Source organism: Nicotiana tabacum, chromosome 1, assembly GCF_000715075.1.
Source record: "Nicotiana tabacum cultivar K326 chromosome 1, ASM71507v2, whole genome shotgun sequence".
NCBI lineage: Eukaryota > Viridiplantae > Streptophyta > Magnoliopsida > Solanales > Solanaceae > Nicotiana > Nicotiana tabacum.
This window is the reverse complement of record NC_134080.1, coordinates 5949839-5970067: the sequence shown is the minus strand read 5'-3', so window position 1 is coordinate 5970067 and position 20229 is coordinate 5949839. Positions and strand designations below refer to the sequence as shown.

General features: G+C 35.8%; 3 protein-coding genes and 1 non-coding gene across 6 annotated transcripts; 1 reads left to right on the top strand and 3 right to left on the bottom strand.

Annotated features, from left to right (window-relative positions):
* Positions 1–2744: 2744 nt before the first annotated feature.
* TRNAL-CAA (transfer RNA leucine (anticodon CAA)) lies at positions 2745–2828 on the top strand. Its single transcript has one exon. It is a non-coding gene; the product is annotated as a tRNA-Leu (tRNA).
* A 1155-nt stretch (positions 2829–3983) lies between these two features.
* Positions 3984–8002, bottom strand: LOC107761747 (uncharacterized). The gene is made up of 4 exons (XM_016580016.2): positions 7658–8002; positions 6045–6197; positions 5375–5446; positions 3984–4683 (listed from the first exon to the last, which is right to left on the bottom strand). The coding sequence occupies exons 1-4, from the start codon at positions 7880–7882 to the stop codon at positions 4015–4017; spliced, it is 1119 nt and encodes a 372-aa protein (XP_016435502.1). The 5' UTR covers positions 7883–8002; the 3' UTR covers positions 3984–4014.
* Positions 8003–11298: 3296 nt separating this feature from the next.
* On the bottom strand, positions 11299–13536 carry LOC107761721 (protein STRICTOSIDINE SYNTHASE-LIKE 13-like). Its single transcript, XM_016579984.2, has 4 exons — positions 12951–13536; positions 12599–12883; positions 12354–12521; positions 11299–11779 (listed from the first exon to the last, which is right to left on the bottom strand). Exons 1-4 carry the CDS (start codon positions 13358–13360, stop codon positions 11380–11382), a joined length of 1263 nt encoding a protein of 420 aa, XP_016435470.1. The 5' UTR covers positions 13361–13536; the 3' UTR covers positions 11299–11379.
* A 1041-nt stretch (positions 13537–14577) lies between these two features.
* LOC107761730 (uncharacterized) lies at positions 14578–20229 on the bottom strand. 3 transcript variants are annotated; one of them, XM_016580004.2, is made up of 4 exons: positions 19918–20084; positions 18954–19018; positions 18460–18560; positions 14578–17196 (listed from the first exon to the last, which is right to left on the bottom strand). In XM_016580004.2, the coding sequence occupies exon 4, from the start codon at positions 16924–16926 to the stop codon at positions 14887–14889; it is 2040 nt and encodes a 679-aa protein (XP_016435490.2). In that variant the 5' UTR covers positions 16927–17196; positions 18460–18560; positions 18954–19018; positions 19918–20084; the 3' UTR covers positions 14578–14886. The 3 variants fall into 3 exon arrangements, with proteins under 3 accessions (XP_016435490.2, XP_016435482.2, XP_016435493.2); XM_016579996.2 differs by lacking the exon at positions 18954–19018 and having other exon boundaries at positions 19918–20128; XM_016580007.2 differs by lacking the exons at positions 18460–18560; positions 18954–19018 and having other exon boundaries at positions 19918–20229.

The window sequence follows — 20229 nt, the reverse complement described above, 5'->3', positions numbered from 1 at the left end:
GGCTTTTAAATTTGTTTTATACTATAATGATGAAAGATGTCTGCCTTTGAGGATGTACAAATCTACGACAACATCTGAGTATGTCTTCCTTTCATTGAAATACGATGATAATCTCCAATTTTATTCAACTTTAGTTGAATAAATATTGATTTATTTGATGCAATTGAAACAAACAGGTTCTGGGACGTTAATGCGGTTGGTATATCAAAAAATAAGAGAAAAGTTTGAGGTATGTACTCTTAAACCTCATTTTTCCTCCCGAAGAAGTTTAAATGAAGTATGCTTAGCAATATCAAGTGGAATATATTTAGTTGGAAAAAAGTTTAGTAGTATTTATTTTACATCGAATAGTGACTAAATAATTTTTTTGGGTTACAACTTTTCCATGCGGAGAAATAAAAGACACTAATCACTTAATTACAAATCATTCAAAAAGACTGATTTACTAACCTTCAGCCTTTTCATCAACTCTGACAATCTGAAAATTCTCTTGATTTTCTATGTTGTAGGCATCAACAATATTGACTTTGTCTATTATAATTCAATTATAATTATAATTTCCTGTTTTCTGATTTGCATGTTATCCTTGCCTTGATGTAATATGGATAAAGATACATGTGATCATCAAATCACTTTGAAAGGCTTTGTTCTCTCGAGGTATTTTTTTTTTTTTGGGTTGGCTCGATCGTTTCATGTTGTTTTCCAATTTCGGTGCTAATATTTTTGCAATATAATAAAAAGAAGGAACTTTATTTTTTAGATTTGACATTTATTTAGTGTCGAGATTAAAACTACGATTAGTTTTTGTAAAGGACTCTTAACTGATTCAACCTTATCCATTAACATAACCCTTATTCGTATCTTTTTGTTAGCTTTTTCTTTAGGAGTTTGCTAGGTTTTATGTATCTGTATCTTTCAGAAGATTCATTGTTGTAATTTTGCTCTATATAAAGAGCTACTACTTCATTAATAAAATCAACTCCCTTTCATTCAGTCTACAACCTTCCTCTTTAGTTTTAACAAATTGTATGCAAGGAGTAACCTTTTTTTAATAAGCAAATCTAAAGCTCTATGTGGGGTTATCCCCAAGCTTGAACAATATTAGATGCTATAATTTATCAAAATCTAAGTAAAAATAACTTTTTTACTTTATTTTGGGATAACAAGGAATAGTTTTCTTGGTGTGACATTTAGTGCAGTAGAATAGTTTTTTATTTGGATGGTAAAAAAAAAAAAAACTAAAATAGAACAACATACTAAGATCAACTTCCCTACAGATATATTCAAATTAGTGTGGGAAGAAAACAAATCTCAAAAAGTCATACCTTCTCCCTATAATATAAGTATAATAAGAGAAGCATTTGCTTACAATAGAACAACAATATAAATGGACGATCTTGAGATTGAAGCTTAATTATTATAGTTACATTTATTTGTTTATCATAAGTAACTTTTGGTTAGAGATTTATGACTAATTAAGTAATCCATGTTATTCTAATTCTTCAAAATGTCAAGAATATTGGGCATATACACTTTTATGACATGAAGCTCCAGAATGTATTTTGTGAAACTGATATAAGTTCCATGTTACTTTAGGCATTTTGTTGTTGGACTGTGGCGACTCTCTCCGTTTATTTGTTCTTTTATTTATAACAAAATTTAGGTGAAGTTTCCTTGAGTTTTTGCTTACTTTATTGAAGTTTTGCAAATATACATAGTTGAAGTTATAAAGTTGTTAGTGTTGATTATTATTTTTTTGACAGAGAATTTAAAAGTGTTTATAGTTATTGCAAAATTACTTTTTTACAAAAGTATCATTCATTAATTAAATGATATTTAATTTACTAGTTACACTATATTGCTAGATAATTTTTATTTTATTTTATGTGTATTTACTATACGCTGACTCCCCTTAACTTTTTGATGTATCTAATTATTTATATTGACACCCCTTGATGAAAATTCTGGCTCCGCCCCTGAGTACTCCCTTCGTCTCATAATATGTGTCGTGGTTACTAAAAATGTTTGTCTCAAATTATTTGTCATTTTAGAAGTTCACGACAAAATTAATTATATTTTTTTCTTTTTTACCCTTAATAATCAATTGCATTCACATTTAGTAAAAATATGCATAATGTCATTGATAGAGATGACACATAAATTGAAAAAATATTTAATAAGGGTAAAGTAATCAAAAACTATTCTTTCTTAAGAGGTGTGCATAAAAGAATCGCGACACATATTATGAGACGGAGGGAGTATTAACTTTCTTTGGGTTCTTTTACAAATTTATTGTAATGAGTATAGATATTAATCCACAAAATTAAAGGAGACTATTTTTTTAATAAGTTCAAATATTTTATAAATGTAAAACGCCCATTGCCTAGTTGTTTGCATCATAGTTAAATACAAACGCAATAACAACAATAAATTCAATGCAATTTTATAAGTAGAATCTTGGGAGGATAGTACGTACGTACACTTTATTAGAGTTAAATATAAAATGGATAATGAGCAGGAACCTCGGATGGTATTCTGAAATTTTAAGTTAATGGGAGCAAAAATACTACTGTATTATATATACCACTCTTAGCACAATAGGGAAACTCATAACAACAAGCCTAATAATTTTTTACAAGTGGGGTCTGGGACAATAGGGAAACTTGCGTTTTTTAATTTTATTTAATTCCATACATGAATTATCAAATGGACTAATTAATTTAATGTAGCATCTTGACCAATAAGTCAGGATGGCCGAGTGGTCTAAGGCGCCAGACTCAAGTTCTGGTCTTCGAGAGAGGGCGTGGGTTCAAATCCCACTTCTGACATTCCTTTTTAACAATTTTCTGATGCTTATTTTATTTTTCACCTTCAAACTAATGCCTATTTGCCTGGAAACAGCCTCTGCCCGTCGGTTAGGGGTAAGGTCTGCGTACATACTATCCTCCCCAGACCTCACTTGTGGGATTATATTGGATGTTGTTATTTAAACTAATGCTTATTTGCCTATTAAATGTATAGAGACGTATTTGTAGCATTTAAAATTGAATTCCCAATTCACAATGTGTTGACAACTGGAGGTCTAAGCTCAAATACCACTTTATTTCCACCCATAGATTTTTCTTCTTTTAAATCACTTTTCCTTTCTATTGCTGCCATTTGCCACTTGACAGTAAACCATTGACCAAGTGGCTCCTCTTAGTCCTATGTCCTTTTAATAATTTGTACCTCAGTTGTAAGTGTCACATTTGCTTTCTTTATCATCACTAATTACCATTGATATCTCCATGATTGCACTATTTCTTGTTTTTAGTAAAAGCATCACATATGTTTGTTGTTCTATGGTTCTAGAATTAACTTGTCATCTGCAACCAAACACATGCACATCTCCGACTGGCTTGCCTTCATCTCAATTATTTCATTACGTAGTAATTATCTTTCCTCGGCATAAATCGAGAAACTCGGCCCACCAAAATTTAAATAAATGAGAAGAAATCGCCTAATCATTTTTTACTCTCGATAGGAAGGCGTGGAGGTCGAGTATTAGGATTGTGTGTTGATAGATAGTCGAGAATTTCTCCCAATCTAACCAGCAATGTTAGGACTAGTCTTATATTTTACTATTCTCAGTTCCTTGTTATTACATGGTGTGTCATTCTTACTGGTAGTTGGGCATTATTCTTGTATTTTCATATTACTAGATCTTTGATATTACATATTGTGTTACTTTCATTGTCATATTACTTTGTTGATACTATTGATTGTTTTTCGCTCCCTTTTCTTTTCTTGAGCAGAAGTCTACCAGAAACAGCCTTTCTATCTTCATGATGTGGGGGTAATGTCTGCATACACACTATCCTCCCCATACCTCACTTGTAAAATTCCATTGAGTTTATTGTTGTAGTAAAATCAGAAACACTTGCATGCACAAAATAATGAAAATTTCCAGTACAATAAAACACAATATTATGAAGATAAATTCATTAAATCACATGAATTGAAATAAGTTTTATTTCATTTCATTAAATCTAAGAATACAAAGCCATTCCACAGACTATGCAAGAGGATGGATGGCAATAAATTCCTTGAACGTCCATATATTACACCCATTACAACCCCTAGAAAAATTAGTGGTAACAACCTTTGTACATTAAAATGTGCTAAAGCAAATGCAACCGAACTCATAAGAATTGAACACCATACAGGCATGTATTTTGTCAGTGAAGGAAGGAGGAATCCCCTAAATACAATCTCCTCCCAAAGAGGGGCGCATACAACAAGTACCAATGCGTACAGCGCCATCGCCACTGGATCCCGTGCCAATATAGACTGCTCTACACTAGAGAGAGTTACGGGAGTTGAAGGGAGAACGGGCAATAGGTCCAGGTTGAACTGTGAGAGACGGTTCACTAATGGGAACATGAGACATCCGAGAAGAACGTCGAAGAGCCAGTTCCCTTTCAGGCTAAACTTAAACCAATCTGATGGAAGGGGACGAAAACGGGATAGGCAGCGTTTAAGAATTAGAATTCCAGCAAGCCCTTCAGTGACATCGGTCAAAAGGCTGAACAAAGCCTGTCCTCTGAATGTGAGTGATTCTTTGCTAATACCTACCATATAGGCTCCAAAGGGAATCATCCAAGAACCTATAAACCAAAATGAAACAATCCAAAGAAGCATAACCTGCACAACCATAGCTCTGGTCCGTAAGAGGTTACCACGTGATACACATAACATAGGCAGGTCGAAAAATAACAACAGGTATGATTTATAACAACATGTATAAGGAAGCACAATGTCTCTCATATAACATTCAAGTCATGATTAGCAATCACTGAAGGTGTATAAACTATGTCGAGCTTTACAAAGTCGGGGACAACAAGGTAGGAAAACAGAAAATTGAGGATGGTTAAGTAGTAGAACTAGTTAACTTTTTTTGATAAGGCGACCTAGTTAACTTAAAGAGGGAAATAAGCATTTTATGTACCAGTTTCATTGCTAGATAGACTACTTAAGACCTACACTCGGAGCCTGTGCAGAAATTGGACAACTACTCTGAAACTATTTTTTTAGTTATAGATAATTCTGATTTTCGTTTTTTCCTTTCCTTGTAAATAAGTGCAACTATCATGAGTATGACCTCCACTGAGGTATATCTCCTGACACATCATTGAATAAGGCAACCTCTTTCTTTTCTTTTCTTTTCCCTTTTTTTAGGTGGGATACGTTGGTACAAAGTAACTTGACAAACGAACAAACTACAGTCATGCCTTCACCACCAGTAACTTAGACACGATAACTTCGGCACGATGAGGGAAAAAATTGTACACTGAGTCTTGGTTAGGCCTCATCGTTAAGAAGGAAGACCCTTTACCTGAAGGATGGTCTCAGCTGTCCATGGAACAGTCCATGGTTTTCCGATCAGCTTAAATACTACATCTGCAGCCTGAAAAGCATGAAGCTCTCATTAAACGTGAGAAAAGATTGTTTTTAGTAATTAATCATCTGTGTCAATAATTAACAAATACTCATCAAAGAAAAGTCTTCCTGAAAGGATGTGGAGCAATGAGCCTAAAGTATATTCCCTCCGTTTCATTTTATGTGAACCTATTTCCTTTTTAGTCCGTGGCAAAAAGAATGACAATTTTCCCCATTTGGAAATAATTTACCTTTATGCAATGACTTATAGCCACACAATATATATGTACTTCATTTTACACCACAAGTTCAAAAGTCTTCTCTCTTTTCTTAAATTCAGTGCCCAATCAAATGGATTCACATAAATTGAAACAGAGGGAGTATAAAAGAATAGTACTTGACTTCTTGAAGGCCCTTATGTCCAAATTAACTAATGCACAGCACATGGACTCAACACTCCGGTGAAAATGGCATACAGTTATCCATCGGACAGAAGGGATTTGGATAGCATGCTTGTCAAAAGATGGGATTAAAAAATATATGTTTTTCTCTTTCCTTTTTCAGCAGACTACAAGGACAAAGACAAAAGACTAAAACTAGCAAATAGAAGAAGATGCCTTTGTTACCTCTCTAAGTCGCGAAATCCAGTTTCTTTTCTCAACGCTTGGTTTATCAATTTCTGGCTTCTTCAATTCCTCATGTAAAACTTCATCAATAAACTCAGGGTTGGAGGCACCTGGAGACGGTTCTTCATTCCTAAAGCATGAAATTTTCCACCTCTGCAAAATTGTTAAGTATCTAAAATCTAGAAATGTACATAACCAAGTAGCATAAGAAATCATTAGAAGACATTGAATGTACTGGATAAATACTTAAAATAAGTTACATTCAATGTACTCATAGTACCACATTACTTCAAAAAAATTACTACAGATAACTGCAGTAATTTAACAGCTGAACATGTACACCACATCACAAACCAAAAACAACAACCTAACTCGCTTAAATTGAAGCACCATCACGGTATAAGAACAAGAAACCAAAGCACAACTCTATTAACATCCAAAAACAATTGTGGCAGCTGATCTGTCCAATGGAAATGAACTCTCTATCGATGAAACACCCAAATGCGCGCAGAACGGAATCGTTAGTAAAGGTTGAAATTTTGTGGTAGGCAACCTTGGGCATCCCAGTAAACATAAACCCTCCCCACAACTAAAAGCACAAAGAATTAACAAAATACACATTGGAAATACAGAATAATGAACAAAAGTTGGAACTTTACGGGGAATAAAGAATGTTCAAGAAGATCATTATCTGGGTTCAGATATAGAATCACTAGTAAAGGTTGACACTTTGAGGTAGGTAACCTTGGATATCCTGTAAGACAACAAACGCACTACCTATTTCACCTTACCCCAAAACTATAAAAACAATGCATTAACAAAATAAAATCTACAAATGAGTACAGATTGAAACGTATGAAGCATATAGACTGAAATGTTACAAGAAGATAACTATTTAAGTTCATATACAGAATTAACACCTACAGGTAGAAACTGTGTGGTATGTTACCTTGGATGACCTACCAATCATAAATCCACTACTTATATTACCTAATGCCACAACTATAAACACTAAGAATCAATAACTAAACTCTAGAAATACCCAAAAAAACGAGTAAATATCGGAACTTTATGGCGAGTAAAGATCAAATGTTACAAAACCAGATTTACCAAACAAAAAAACACTACCTACTACGATATTACCTACACCCATAACCACAAACACAAAGAATCAACAAACTGAACTCCAGAAATACAGAACAATGAGCAAAGAATCAAACTTATTCCCAGCAAAAATTGAATTGTACAAAAAAGATTCAGAAAATACAAACCCAGTACCTTACTACCAACGCCCACAATTATAAACACAAAGATTCAACAAATTAAACTCTAAAGATACATAATAGCCATAAACTACCTATACTACTAAATCCCACAACTAAAACACAAACAGTAAATTAAGCTCTAAATATACATAATAATCATAAAGATTGGAACTTTACAGCTAGTAAATATGAAATTTACAGAAAAAAACATAAGCCCACTACCTATATTACCAAAGCCCACAACTAAAAACACAAAGATTCAATAAATTGAGCTCCAATGATACAAAATAATAATAAAGATTGAAACTTTATGGCAAAAAAAGATTGAATTGCTACAAAAAATGTTACCTTGGTAGAAATCCGGTGATGGGGTTCAGAGATTTTGATTCTATGTGGAAGTGTGGGTAGAGATTTGGGGGAAAATGTGGAAACCCTAAATTTAGGAGCTGAAGTTGAAAGAAGAGGGCGTTGAGGAAAAGAGTGAGTATAATTGGAGCTCAGCATGAGACCAATTTGATTATGGTAAAGATATGAAGCTCTAATTTTGTTAGCAAATGGAGGAATTGAATACATTGGATTTGTGCATTTTTCATCTACTTTGCTTCTTCCTCGAAGCACCAAAAAAAAAAACCCTAGTGGTTGGTTTTCAATTAATTTTGAGATTGTAAATTTTTCTTTTTAAAAAAAAAATGATATGTCTGGTATGCAAGTTGACGTTTTTGACGGTTGACGTGAGGAAGAGAATCTATTGGATTCTATTATCGTTTGGTACAGTAGGGAATATTGTCCCTTTCCGTATTTCCTTTTTTTTTTAATAAAACAAATATAGTGTTTTATGTTATTTAAGGAAAAATAATTATTATTTAGCCGTTTCGAAAATAATAATTAAAAATAGATATTTTCTTACAACAACAACAAGAAAATAAATATTTTTGTATATTACAAAAGATATATAAATTTTATATATTTTTGCGGCTATTGAATGTAAAATAATTTCGATCGTAGGTTAAGAGGGATGTTTGCCCGTTATTTAATTCGCAACCGACCACAATTTGTTTGCTAATAACAACTAATGCATAAGCTGGCTTGTTGTTTGCTTATAGAACTTCTTTTCCTTATTTCTATTTATGTAATTTGTTGATACATCATGTTATTCGCATTATTTGTCTTTTAAAAGTTCTAAATTGCTTAAGAAAATATTTTAATAATTTTAATCATAAAAGTATTTGTTTAAAAGTAATAGTTTATTTTTTTTAAAACGTCAAATATTTTGAAATAAGTAAATGAGGAATATTTGAGACAAGAGGAAAATATTATTCACGTGGATCTATTGGTGGAGTGAGTGATACACATACAAATAAATTCATTATTATAGAATTGTATATATAAATGGTATAGTTTCACATCAAACATTACTAAAAAAAATGACAAGTTACCTACATACAAAAACGTTATTATCACTTTTAGCCCGTGCCAGAAACTATTTATATCGGGAAGCCGAAAAAGTGTATAAAACTTGTATAATTTTTGTCAGCAAGTGAAGGCCGAACATCAAAGGGCCGGTGGGTTGGCTCAAAGCATAGAAATTCCAATGTGGAAATGGGATATGATTAACATGGATTTTGTGGTAGGTTTTCTCTCACTCCACGCAAGTTCGACGGTAAAAATAGCACGGTATAGCCAATTTTCGGAGTGGTCATTCAAAAATAGCCAGCGTTTACCAAGTCAATGAAAAATAGACACAATTTTGCTGCAACAGAGACCGATCCAGCATAATATACTGGAGTTCGGTGCACATGTGTATGAACTCCAGCATATTATGCTGGACCGGTATACTTTGCTGGCTGCAGTATAATATACTGAAGACTGGAGCACCGGTGCTCCAAACTCCAGTATATTATGCTGGACCGGTATACTTGCTGGAACTCCAGTATATTATGCTGGAGCTCTAGTGTACTTATACTGGAACTCCATCATATTATGCTGGAGTTCCAGCATACTTATCCTGGAACTCTAGTATAATATGATGGAGTTCAAGTATACTTATGTTGGAACTCCAGCATAATATACTGGCGTATTTTTCGGTTTTTGAATAATGTTTTCGCTCAAATTTATCTTTACATAAAAAGTGACTAAATTTCGACTACTTTTGAAACTGAGCTATTTTTGAACGACCGGTTGTAAATTTGGTTATTTTTGAATTTCTCCGTGCTTTAAGGGTGAGTAGTCCAAAATCCATGTACCAAAAGAAAAAAAGAGTAGTCCAAAATCCAAGAATCTTCACACTTCGGTACTCCATTTTGTCGTAATTGTTCGGCTTTTTTGCTAGCCAAAAGTCGAGAAAATGAACCTAGACCAGATTATTGAAGCAGTACTTTTGGAAAAAAAAAATTGTTTGTACATTTTGTAGCATTTTTGGTATTATTACTAAATACGTAAAGATTATAATTAATAAGTCAATTAATATATGGCTAATATAAAGTCGATTAAACCATATACGTAAATATTGGGGTAAAAGGTGAAAACATTGTGGTTAAGTTTATTGCTTCAATTAAGGCTGTGTATAATTTGATAAATACCGAATTATCGTACGGAAATCAAAAATTTTAATATTCGGAATTCGATATTTTGGTATTCGGTATGGTATTTGGTTTAAATTTTAAAAAAATATTAGTATTAGGTATGGTATTTGATATTTTAAAATGAAATACCGAAATACCGATACCGTACCGAATATATATTATATTACACAATACGTAAATTATTATTATAACATAAATATAAAAATCTAAAATTTTACTCTCCTTTATTCTCTAAGTTCATCAATTAACTCTAAGCACATAACAAGACATTTCTAATGATCAATTTATTCCTTTATGTATAGTTTTTTCTCTCTGGGTTGATATTCGCTAGTTTTGGACAAAACTTTTGTCAACAAACGTTTTTAGTTTTGTACTATTGAGTACTTTAATTTAAAATATTACAGTCTATGACTCTATACATTAGTTAGTGTTCAAACCGAATAAACCGAAGTCATCGAACCGAATAAACCGAAACCGAAAGGAGAAAAACCGAACCATACCGAATTTAATTAGGTGCGGTATTGGTATAGCATTTTAAGAAATCGAATACCAAAAATATCGAATCGAAATGTCTAAATACCGTACCGTACCATACCGACCTCTAGCTTCAATGCAATTATAATGCAGGGTCGCAGAATAATGCTCTGCAATCATAAAAGCGCGAAATTTTTTATAATGAAGTCTTTTCCTTTATGTATCTACAAAGTTTGATACCATAATTAAACATGAAATTCTTCAACCCCATTTATAAATATGATCAATTATACTATGTCTCGTGTGAGATCAATACCATTAGTTAATAGTTATGTACCTTGTAGACTTGTATAAGGCAAGTTAAGGCAAAGGGTAACACTTCAAAGGCTTGTTGGATGAGGATCTTGGATGCCACATATTCTTTGGCATTTTGCTAAGACCACAGGCGAACCCAAGATTTTAACGCGACGAGACCAACACTATTCTGCTGAACTAGTGCCCCCTAAAGGTTATTAGTATTCATGATATCAAGTTATTTATATAATCATCTTCAAAGTATACAATTACATATACAAGATTTCTGCCTAAGTTTGCGGGGTCCGTAAAAGTTCTAGCCTTTCGAAAAAGCCTCTCTCTTCGTCTACGCGCTTCTGATTAGTCATTTATATACTTCTTAATAAGTGAGACTATAGAATTCAGCCTCTCAGATATCTGTCAACATATAGAGATCTTGCCTCTGTTGCTGCATAGAGTGATCTTCTTCAATCTCCGAATTTGAAGGACAGAACAAGGGGAAGTCAAGGCTTTTCTCTCAGTACGATGAGCCCAAAATTTTATATATAGGTACGCCTCTAGTCAAGAGCAAAGGATTGTTCAAACAATAAGATAGCAACATGCATGTCTCATTTATTTCCACAAAAATAACTCAAAGCATGAAAAAAAGGATTTATATTAAATAAAGTAAAGAACAAGTGAATTTGCTAATTATTACAAATACACCAATTTAATCTCTAATTAAGGGTAATGAAGGGTAGCAATATGGTTATGAGCAACAGTTCCAATCCATAGCTTCCCATTGATTTCTCTAACTTCACTTACTAACTTCATAACTACACCTTTCTTATCTTCAAGAACATCAATAATTTCTCCATTTTCATTGAAGAGTGAGATAACAGTGTACATTCTCATTCCCATCAATCTTGCTAAGTAACGCATTTGAACTGGCAATCTAAAATATATGCTTCTCATCCATGGATTATGAATTAGAACTTCTTGTGATCTTGTTCGACAACAATCAATCGCCACCCAAAACTCACCTTTCTCGTTCGCCCTTACATTGTCGGGAAATCCTGGCAAGTTCGCGATAACCTCAACATTGCCTGCTTTTTGACCCTCTAGCCACAATTTCATTAGCCTGACAACAACAGCAGATAACATTTAGGCGATCTATTCTGAATTAAAGAAGGGAAGCCTGGAAGCGACGTTAAAATTGTTTCCCTGTGACCTGTAGGTCATAGGTTCGAGCTATGGAAGCAGCCACTAATGCTTGTATTAGGGTAGGTGTGACACCCTAGGCGAATCTCATATCGATAAAACACGAGAGATGCCAAGTATATAAGTAAACAGCCCTTAATCTCTAGTGGCGCGTTTTAAAAGCCGTGCGGGCCTAGACCCAAAGCGGACAATTTCACTAGTGAGTTGAGCTGTTACATATGGTATCAGAGCCACTATGTGATACCCCAGGCGAATCCCACATCGACAAAATATAGGAGAAATGCTGGGTATATAAGTAAACAGGAATTCGACTCTAATGACGCATTTTAAAAGTCGTGCGGCCCTAGGCTCAAAACTGATAATATCACTTGTGGGCTGGGTTATTACAGTAGGCTTACGTCACACCTCTTGAGGTGCGACCCTTCTTTATTTTCCCCTTCTTTTTGGGGGGGGTTGGGGGGGGGGAGCGGAGGGTAGAAAAGAGGGATACATACCGACAATTGGTTGTTTCAGTGAAGAGAAGAAAAGATTGATCCTTTGATAATTGTACACCATTAGGGAAAGCCAATCCATCCAAAACAACATGAGTACTTCTTGTAGCAATATCATACCTAAGAATCCTACCACTGTCTTCTCCTTCTAACATTATGAGAAAATGGTTCCTACATTCACATAATAAAGAATTAGTACTACTATTTGGAAAATTCGAAAGATTATAACTTTTTTAACGTAAACTTACACTCTGTTGTATTTCTTGCTAGTATCAGTGAAGAAGATGGAGCCATTTGTATGGATATCAAGGTCGTTGGCGAAGAGTATGGGCTTCCCCTCGACATGTGTAGCCAAGGGCGTCGCGACGCCTCCTTCAGGACCAACAACCAGGAGTCCATGGTAAGCATCTGCTATGTACAAATCGCCGCTCTGCTTGTTGAACCTCAGGCCAAGCGGCCTCCCACATTGTGGTTCCACTTTCCATTGCTTAGACGTCGTTGAATCTTTCCCTTTTGCACACAGCTTCTCCGACCTTATAAAGTACACATACATCAATGGATAAACAAAAATATGGTTTGAAGATTATAATATATGCTTACCAGTTATGAGTGACAAGTGCAAATGTTTCCCAGCCAATGTCTTCCCCGAGCCACCTTACAATGCGTCCATCAGCTAGTCCAGCATATGGTCCACGGCCTGAAATATCAAATTCTAGTGATTCAGGACCATAAATTTCATTAACAAACTCCAAATTTCCGCGGCTTAACCGGCTTTTCTTGTCTCCATGCCAACTTTCCATGACTTGTTCATATGGTGCAATGTCATTCTTCACTGGCCTAAAGTCATTTTCTCCGACTGGACTTAAACCGAATGGATCTGTAACAAGGAAAGCAAAGGCTACTGAAAGAAGAAACAAGTATGGACGTTGTACAAAAAGCTGACTTCTTATCAGTTGGATCCTCTTCTCCATGTTTAAGCTATTAATCAAACTGGAATTGTATGATTTCATAGAGTTATAGGAGGAAGTGACACACAATGTTTGTGATTCAGTTGTTGTTTGGAAGTAAGTTGGTCCATTTGTTAGTCATGTTTTCTGCATTGCTACTTCTTGTTTATAATGAAAAAAACAGAAGCATCTAGAATATTAAGTGTACTCAGTTTTACTTAACAGTAGTAAACAAAACTATGTTATTTCATTATAGATTCACACTGTAACATTTGGTGGACTTTCACTTCTGAGGATGTCTCTCAGCAGCAACAACAACAAACCCAGTGAAATCTCACACGTGGGGTCTGGGGAGGGTAATTACCCCTATCTAGAGGTTCACACTATAACATTTGGTGGACTTTCACTTCTGAGGATGTCTCACAGCAACAACAACAACAAACCCAGTGAAATCCCACACGTGGAGTCTGGAGAGGGTAATTACCCCTATCTAGAGGTTGTTTCCGATAGACCCTCGGCTCAAGAATAATGAAAAGAACACAATAGACAAACAATAACAATGGCAAGGAAATAAGATAACGGAAATAAATATCACAGCATGTAATAGCAAAGATCTAGGAATACGAAGCTACACGATAAGTGCGAAAACTACTCGTAATAATGCCACGTCGTCTAACAACAAGGAACTCGGAATAGGAGAATACAAGACTAGTACTAATACGACTAGCACGACCAGAAGAGACTCTCAATTACCTGTCAACACACAACCCTAATTAGTGAGGATGTCTTGCTGATTTGTGATAAATCAAAATTACAATATTAGTCAGCTGTTGCATTAGGTAATCTTAACTTGATGGTATAAAAGAGTTGTACAATGTCAGTGCACATAAGTTAAAACTCTTGAAATATATGGCGGACATTCATCTCATCACCTTGATTACTTTTAGGCACCATATAATCTGAGGATAACATTTCAGAGAGATTGAGGAAGCAACAAGCCAAGCTGCAGAGCTAGTTAGATCTTTGGGCAAAGATGTATCCAGCATGCAACAAAGCCTAAAAAACATCTCTTTGACTGAGGTTCACTGCTCAGCGGAACGATTACAAAGAGCTACAGACATGCATGCATTCATATCTCCTCATACCAAACTATGAAATGAATGAAAACTTGCATTCAACTGTATGAATTAATACAACGCGATGATGACTATTGGAACCTTCATAATATTCAATAATCAAATGGAAAATATGAAAGGTCAGGATAAAAAGCTGCTAGAAGGTTTACTATTACAAGTTCTCATACTCCACTGAATATTCACAAAGACCAAATGTTACATGAAAAAAGCTATGTACATAGAACAAATACCAATGACCAACCTCACAAGGCTAATTTTGACCCTAGTGGGTTCCCCTTATTGAAACACATACATTTAACAGTAAGAAGTTCTAGTTCAGACCCACTAAACACAAGAAAGAAAAGCTTCACAGTCACTGTAACAGTGAAGAAGCTAAAACGAAAATGACATAACATAGCGGTGGAAACGCTGTAGTCTTACAATCAACTTGAGAATACAGAGTGGCTATACATCTTACATCCAGTTCTTGGAAACTAGGAAAGAATTCCCGGGCTCTGATGCAGTAACTGTTCCCTTGCTGCTGTTTGAGGTACGGCCAGAACCACTTGCCAGCAATGCCATCAAACTTCCTCCATGCACCCTTCCTTCAGAAACTGATGATGAGCTGCCTCCAACTTGCATATTAGTATTTTGCTTAAATCCAAAATATTCCACATCAGAACCGTTGGCGGATGTCATACCATTACTCTGCATTTTCATGGCATCAAAACAGATGTCTTCTAGGTTGACAATTCCCTTCATCTTCTCGGGCTGGTTTGGCGCTGAATCCAGGACCATAGCCCCTAGAGTAGCACCACCATGAACGCGTTTGTCTTGCACAAGAGCACCATGAGATGCACAAAGTCCAGTCTTCCCTCTAGCAAATGAGTTGCAAGGACCGTCACCTTGGCCAAATTCAGAATCGGGCTGACCCCAAGAGCATCTCTTCCCTCCGCCGTGGGCCTTGCAGAAATCAGTGCTTCCCTGAGCACTTTTTCCACAGTCTTCGACTTTGCATCTTCTTCCACCACCATGGCGTACACAAAAATCAGTTCTTCCCCTTGCACTCTTGGTACACTCCGGCACGGCACATCTCTTGCCACCACCATGCGCCACGCAGAAGAGTGTCCCCCCATGAACACTCTTCGGGCAGACCCCACCTCCTTGGAATGAACATCTTTTCCCACCACCATGACCCTTACAAAAAGGCGTGCTCCCCTCTGCACCCTTGTTGCACCCTTCAAAGGTGCAACGTTTACCACCACCATGTGCCTTGCAGAACATGGTGCTTCCTTGCGCTCCTTTAGTGCACTGGGGGTACTGACAGCGCCGGCCACCTCCATGTGAAATGCAGAGGCCAGAGAGACCTTCTGCGCTTTTGGTGCAGCCCTCGTTCTGGCATCTTTTGCCACCGCCATGTCGAATGCATAATCCAGACTTCCCTCTGGCAGCACGAGTGCACCCATCTTGACTGCAACGGCGTCCACCCCCATGAGCAATGCAAAAGTCAGTGCGTCCTTCTGCACTCTTGGTGCAACCTAGGAACTCACACCGACGACCACCCCCGTGGGCTTTGCAAAATGCAGTCCGACCCTCGGCTCCTTTGTGGCAGCCTGGTTTCTGACACCTACGGCCCCCACCATGAGCAATGCAAAGGCCAGAAGCACCTCTTGCTCCTTTTACACATCCCTTGAACTGACACTGTTTGGTACTACTGCTACGTTGTTGCTGCTGCTGCTGTTGTGTTAACCCGGAAGTACAGGTGACTGAGCTTTTTGAATTTGTGATTAAACTTGACGAGAGATCAGGAGAGACTGGAGCTTGCTTGATTAGTGCTGCAGTCTGGTTCAAGAAGTAACTAGAATCAGCTTCCTTTGGAGTTTGTAATTGATGGACAATGTTGCTGGCCTTCCAATGTGTAGCTGTTGATACTTCATCAGTGTGAAAAGCTCCAGCTATAGCCTGTGGCGCCTTCATGATACTTTGTGGTGAGGTGGAGAGCAAATGAACAGTAGTAACATCAGATTCAGCAGCACAACTAGAAAGACTTAGTTCCAGATCAACTGCAAGCCCTTTGTCAAGTTTACTTGAATTGGGGTGAGCAGACTTTTTTGAGCTTGGGATCTTCTCATTACCAAGATGGAGACTAAAGTCCAAGTCCAGGTCCATCGAAGACCCTTCATCATTTTCTCTTGCTGAAGACATTGAAGTGCACGCAGCGCCTGAGCTCCCCTTACTATCAGAGGAACTTGACGAGTGGCCTAAGCGTAGGCACAAAGATGAACCAATTTGCTGATCAGCAGATCCACCAATTGAGCTCCATTTCCGCTTGATTCCTTTTGTGGCAGGGGTAGAAGGAATTGAAGAGCCAATCGAATCAAGCCGTAAGGTGGTATCAGCACAATGACCACCTCCAACTCCAGCTCCACCAACTGTGACGGATTTGCCAAGATTCTTGAATGCATTTAACTGAGGGTTCACAGTAAACCCCACATAGCGGAATCTAGGATCCATAAGCTAATAGCTGATACAAAAACTCCTATTTGAACAAAATCTCAACTGAAAAAGAACAGTCGCCTGACTTCCGGGCTTAAGAAAAGTTAGTCTTAACTAGGGTTAGATGTGTCTACAAGAGCACATCGCACCCCCGCTTACGAATCCTGAAGTATCCTTTCGATCCATTAGCAATCAAATTTTACTCCAAGTTCTTGTAATCAGCAGAGAGGAAGTAAAACTTTGTGCAACATCAAAATCACCACTGCAAAATCATGACAGACCAACATCCTGCACCAGATCGAGTCACAATAATAAGCAAAATAGTACGTCTCTCTCCTTCCAAACAGAAGATATGATCACGTCAAGAGCAGAACAGACCCAAAAAAAAGCCAAATAATTTTATTGGGCAGAAGAATAAGCTATTTGAAAATAGTACACGATATTTTTCTTATAACCGAGAAATCCACGAGATTTAATGGGGCACAGTTCGAATAGTACACAATTTTAACCGCACTCAAGGTAACTTTTTCCTCTATAAGCTTGCAGGGTACTGTTCTCGAATTTTCATAATTTCAAAATTTCCTCTCTTCTATTTTTGTAGCTAAAACTTCTGTAAAATGGTCTATATTGTCCTTATATATGTAGGAGAAAGCTTTGAACAGCTCCAAAGAAATGTTTATTTTAGCTACACACTAGAAGCTAAACATTTTTCTTCTTTGCGAATAAGTAGCTGAACTTTACAAAAGACGGAAAAAGTTTTTCTTTCACCAACCTATAATTTTTTTTTCACCGCACTAAGCCTATATGTCCAACAATTTAGTTCAACATCAGATGTCAAAGGGAAAAAAGAATACACCAACAGAGAGAGAGAGAGAGAGAGAGAGAGAGAGAGAGAGAGAGAGAGAGAGAGAGAGAGAGAGAGAGAAGGGTAGCTTTAATAATCAATGATTCCTTCCACTAGAAGGTGTTTCTTACATTAAGGTCGATGGAATTCTTTTTGGTTTTCTATAAAAAAAATAAATGAGTTTTTATAAGCTGATCTTCCTAGAAATTATTTCACTTTTCTTTTTAGCTCGTCCTAAAATGTACTGTAGTTCATTTTCATTCTTGGAGGTGCTGCAGATATTCTTTTTTTGTTAGTTTTCTTAACCATTCAATAATTTTCATCGAAACAACCTACATCTTTATCATAATTAAAGCTAGAACATAAAAATTACCCCTTTAACCATACTTAATTTTTGAAATACTATAGTTTTTTTGTTTGTCAGGGTACCAGGTTATTTGTAAGCCTTTCTTTTCAGTTTTCAGTGGGCAAGAACACCTGAAGCTGGCGGAAACTAGAAATAGACCAAGGAAATGAAGGACCAAGAATACATGGGTTTAAGACTCGCATATAAAGATTGATACTTTTTCATCAGAGATAACAGAAGTACAAGGATATTGACTAAGAAGTGAAAAATAAGCATGAAACATCTACATCCGCAGGTAGAATCTCAAAGAAGGTCAATTTTCTTCGAAGATACAGCTAAAACGAGATGTAGCTAAATGTACCTTTCAGTTAATCCATTATGTGAATCCAATTTTCTTTGAGATCATAGATCTGACCAGAATACTTGACGTACAATTCCCTTCTACGCACCCTTCCTAATTGACTAAACAAGACAACAGAAAGAGACTTGATAAGAGCTTATGACGAGGCCAAAAAAGGGAGTAAATGAATCAGACAACTCAACTCATATACAGATTAGATATCAACCAAACTAGACCTAATGAAGATACAATTTTATAACAAATATCAGAAAGAAATATTTGCAACATAAACATCAATTTTGCAACACCCAACTTTACAAGGATGTCCAATCTAGCTAAAAATAATAAATCTAGTAATAACAAAGATACTAGCTTTTAACTATACATCAAGAACTCAATTCGATAATTACAGATTCAACCACAACTCCTGTCTCCTTATTTCACAATAAAAAAATGGTGATTACAGGGTGTTACTAAGAAATCATTGTAATCAGTAAAATGTTTCAAGGCCCAACCTGTGAAAGTCTGAAAGATGTCTACATCCAACTAAAAACCAGCAACTAATAGAACTAGCTTTAAACTGCATCATCAAGAATTCAATTCAATTATTACAGACTCAGCTAAAATTTCCACCTTTTTTCTTTCTAGAAAAAGTGGTGATTACAGGGCTCAATTAACAAATCATAGTACTAAGTCAAGCAATCAATGAGCAAACAGAAAAAAACAAACCTTAAACACCAGAAAGAACCCACCTTAAAAGATCCAAAAAAATACATTCCAAGATTGGATTTTTAGAGAGATAGACGGAGAAGGGAACCTAAAGCTAAATTCCCACCTTTTTCTTTCACAAAAGATGGTGAATACATGGCTCAACTAACAAAACATTCTACTATTAAGTAAAGCAGTCATGAACATACAATAAAAAAATCCTTCTACAAAAAAAAACATACAATAAAAATCAAAACTTGAATAAATTTTTTGCAAAACCTTAAACCAGACAGAGCCCATCTAGAAACAGAAATGATAGATCCACCAAAAAACCTTAAAGGTATTATTTTTTGCAAAAGCCACAACAGATTTTAATAGAGAGAGTAAAAAAGTAAGGAATTTAGGGCCACAATTCCAACTTTTTTTACAAAGACTGGTGATTACAGTGCTCAATTAACAAACCATTGTATTAAGTAAAACAATCATAAGCATAAAAGAAAAATCAAATTGCAAACTCTTATATAAAAATAAAAAACCCAGCTGAAAGAGATGCAACATATCAAAGAAAATACCTTTCAGGATTGAATTTAGTGTAATTTACACCCTTTTCTTTTACAAAAAAAAAATTGATAACAGGGCTTAATTAAGAACACATATAAGCAATCATGAACATACAATAAAAACTAAATCCTGTACAATAAAAGCTACAAAAACCTTAAAATCAAAGAGAATCCAACGTGCAAAAAAGAGATGATAGATCCAAGAAAATACCTTAAAAGATTGGATTTTGAGCAAAACCCAGATAGGAATTTTATATTTTTTTAGAGAGAGAAAAGGGGAGGTTAGAGTTAGGGCTTTTTTTTTCTGATTGTGTGCGCCGGCAATGAAAATGAGGAAAATGATGAGGAAAAGAGAGAGAAAAGGGAACATGTGTGTGTAATATATAATACTGTGTGTGTAGGGACATATAGTGATTGTGTATGTGGCTGCTATGTGTGTATAGGTACGTGTGTTAGTGTGTGTGTGTGTGTTTTTGCGGGGAAAGGAAACTGCGTGTGGAAAATGGAAATTAAGACAGCCATT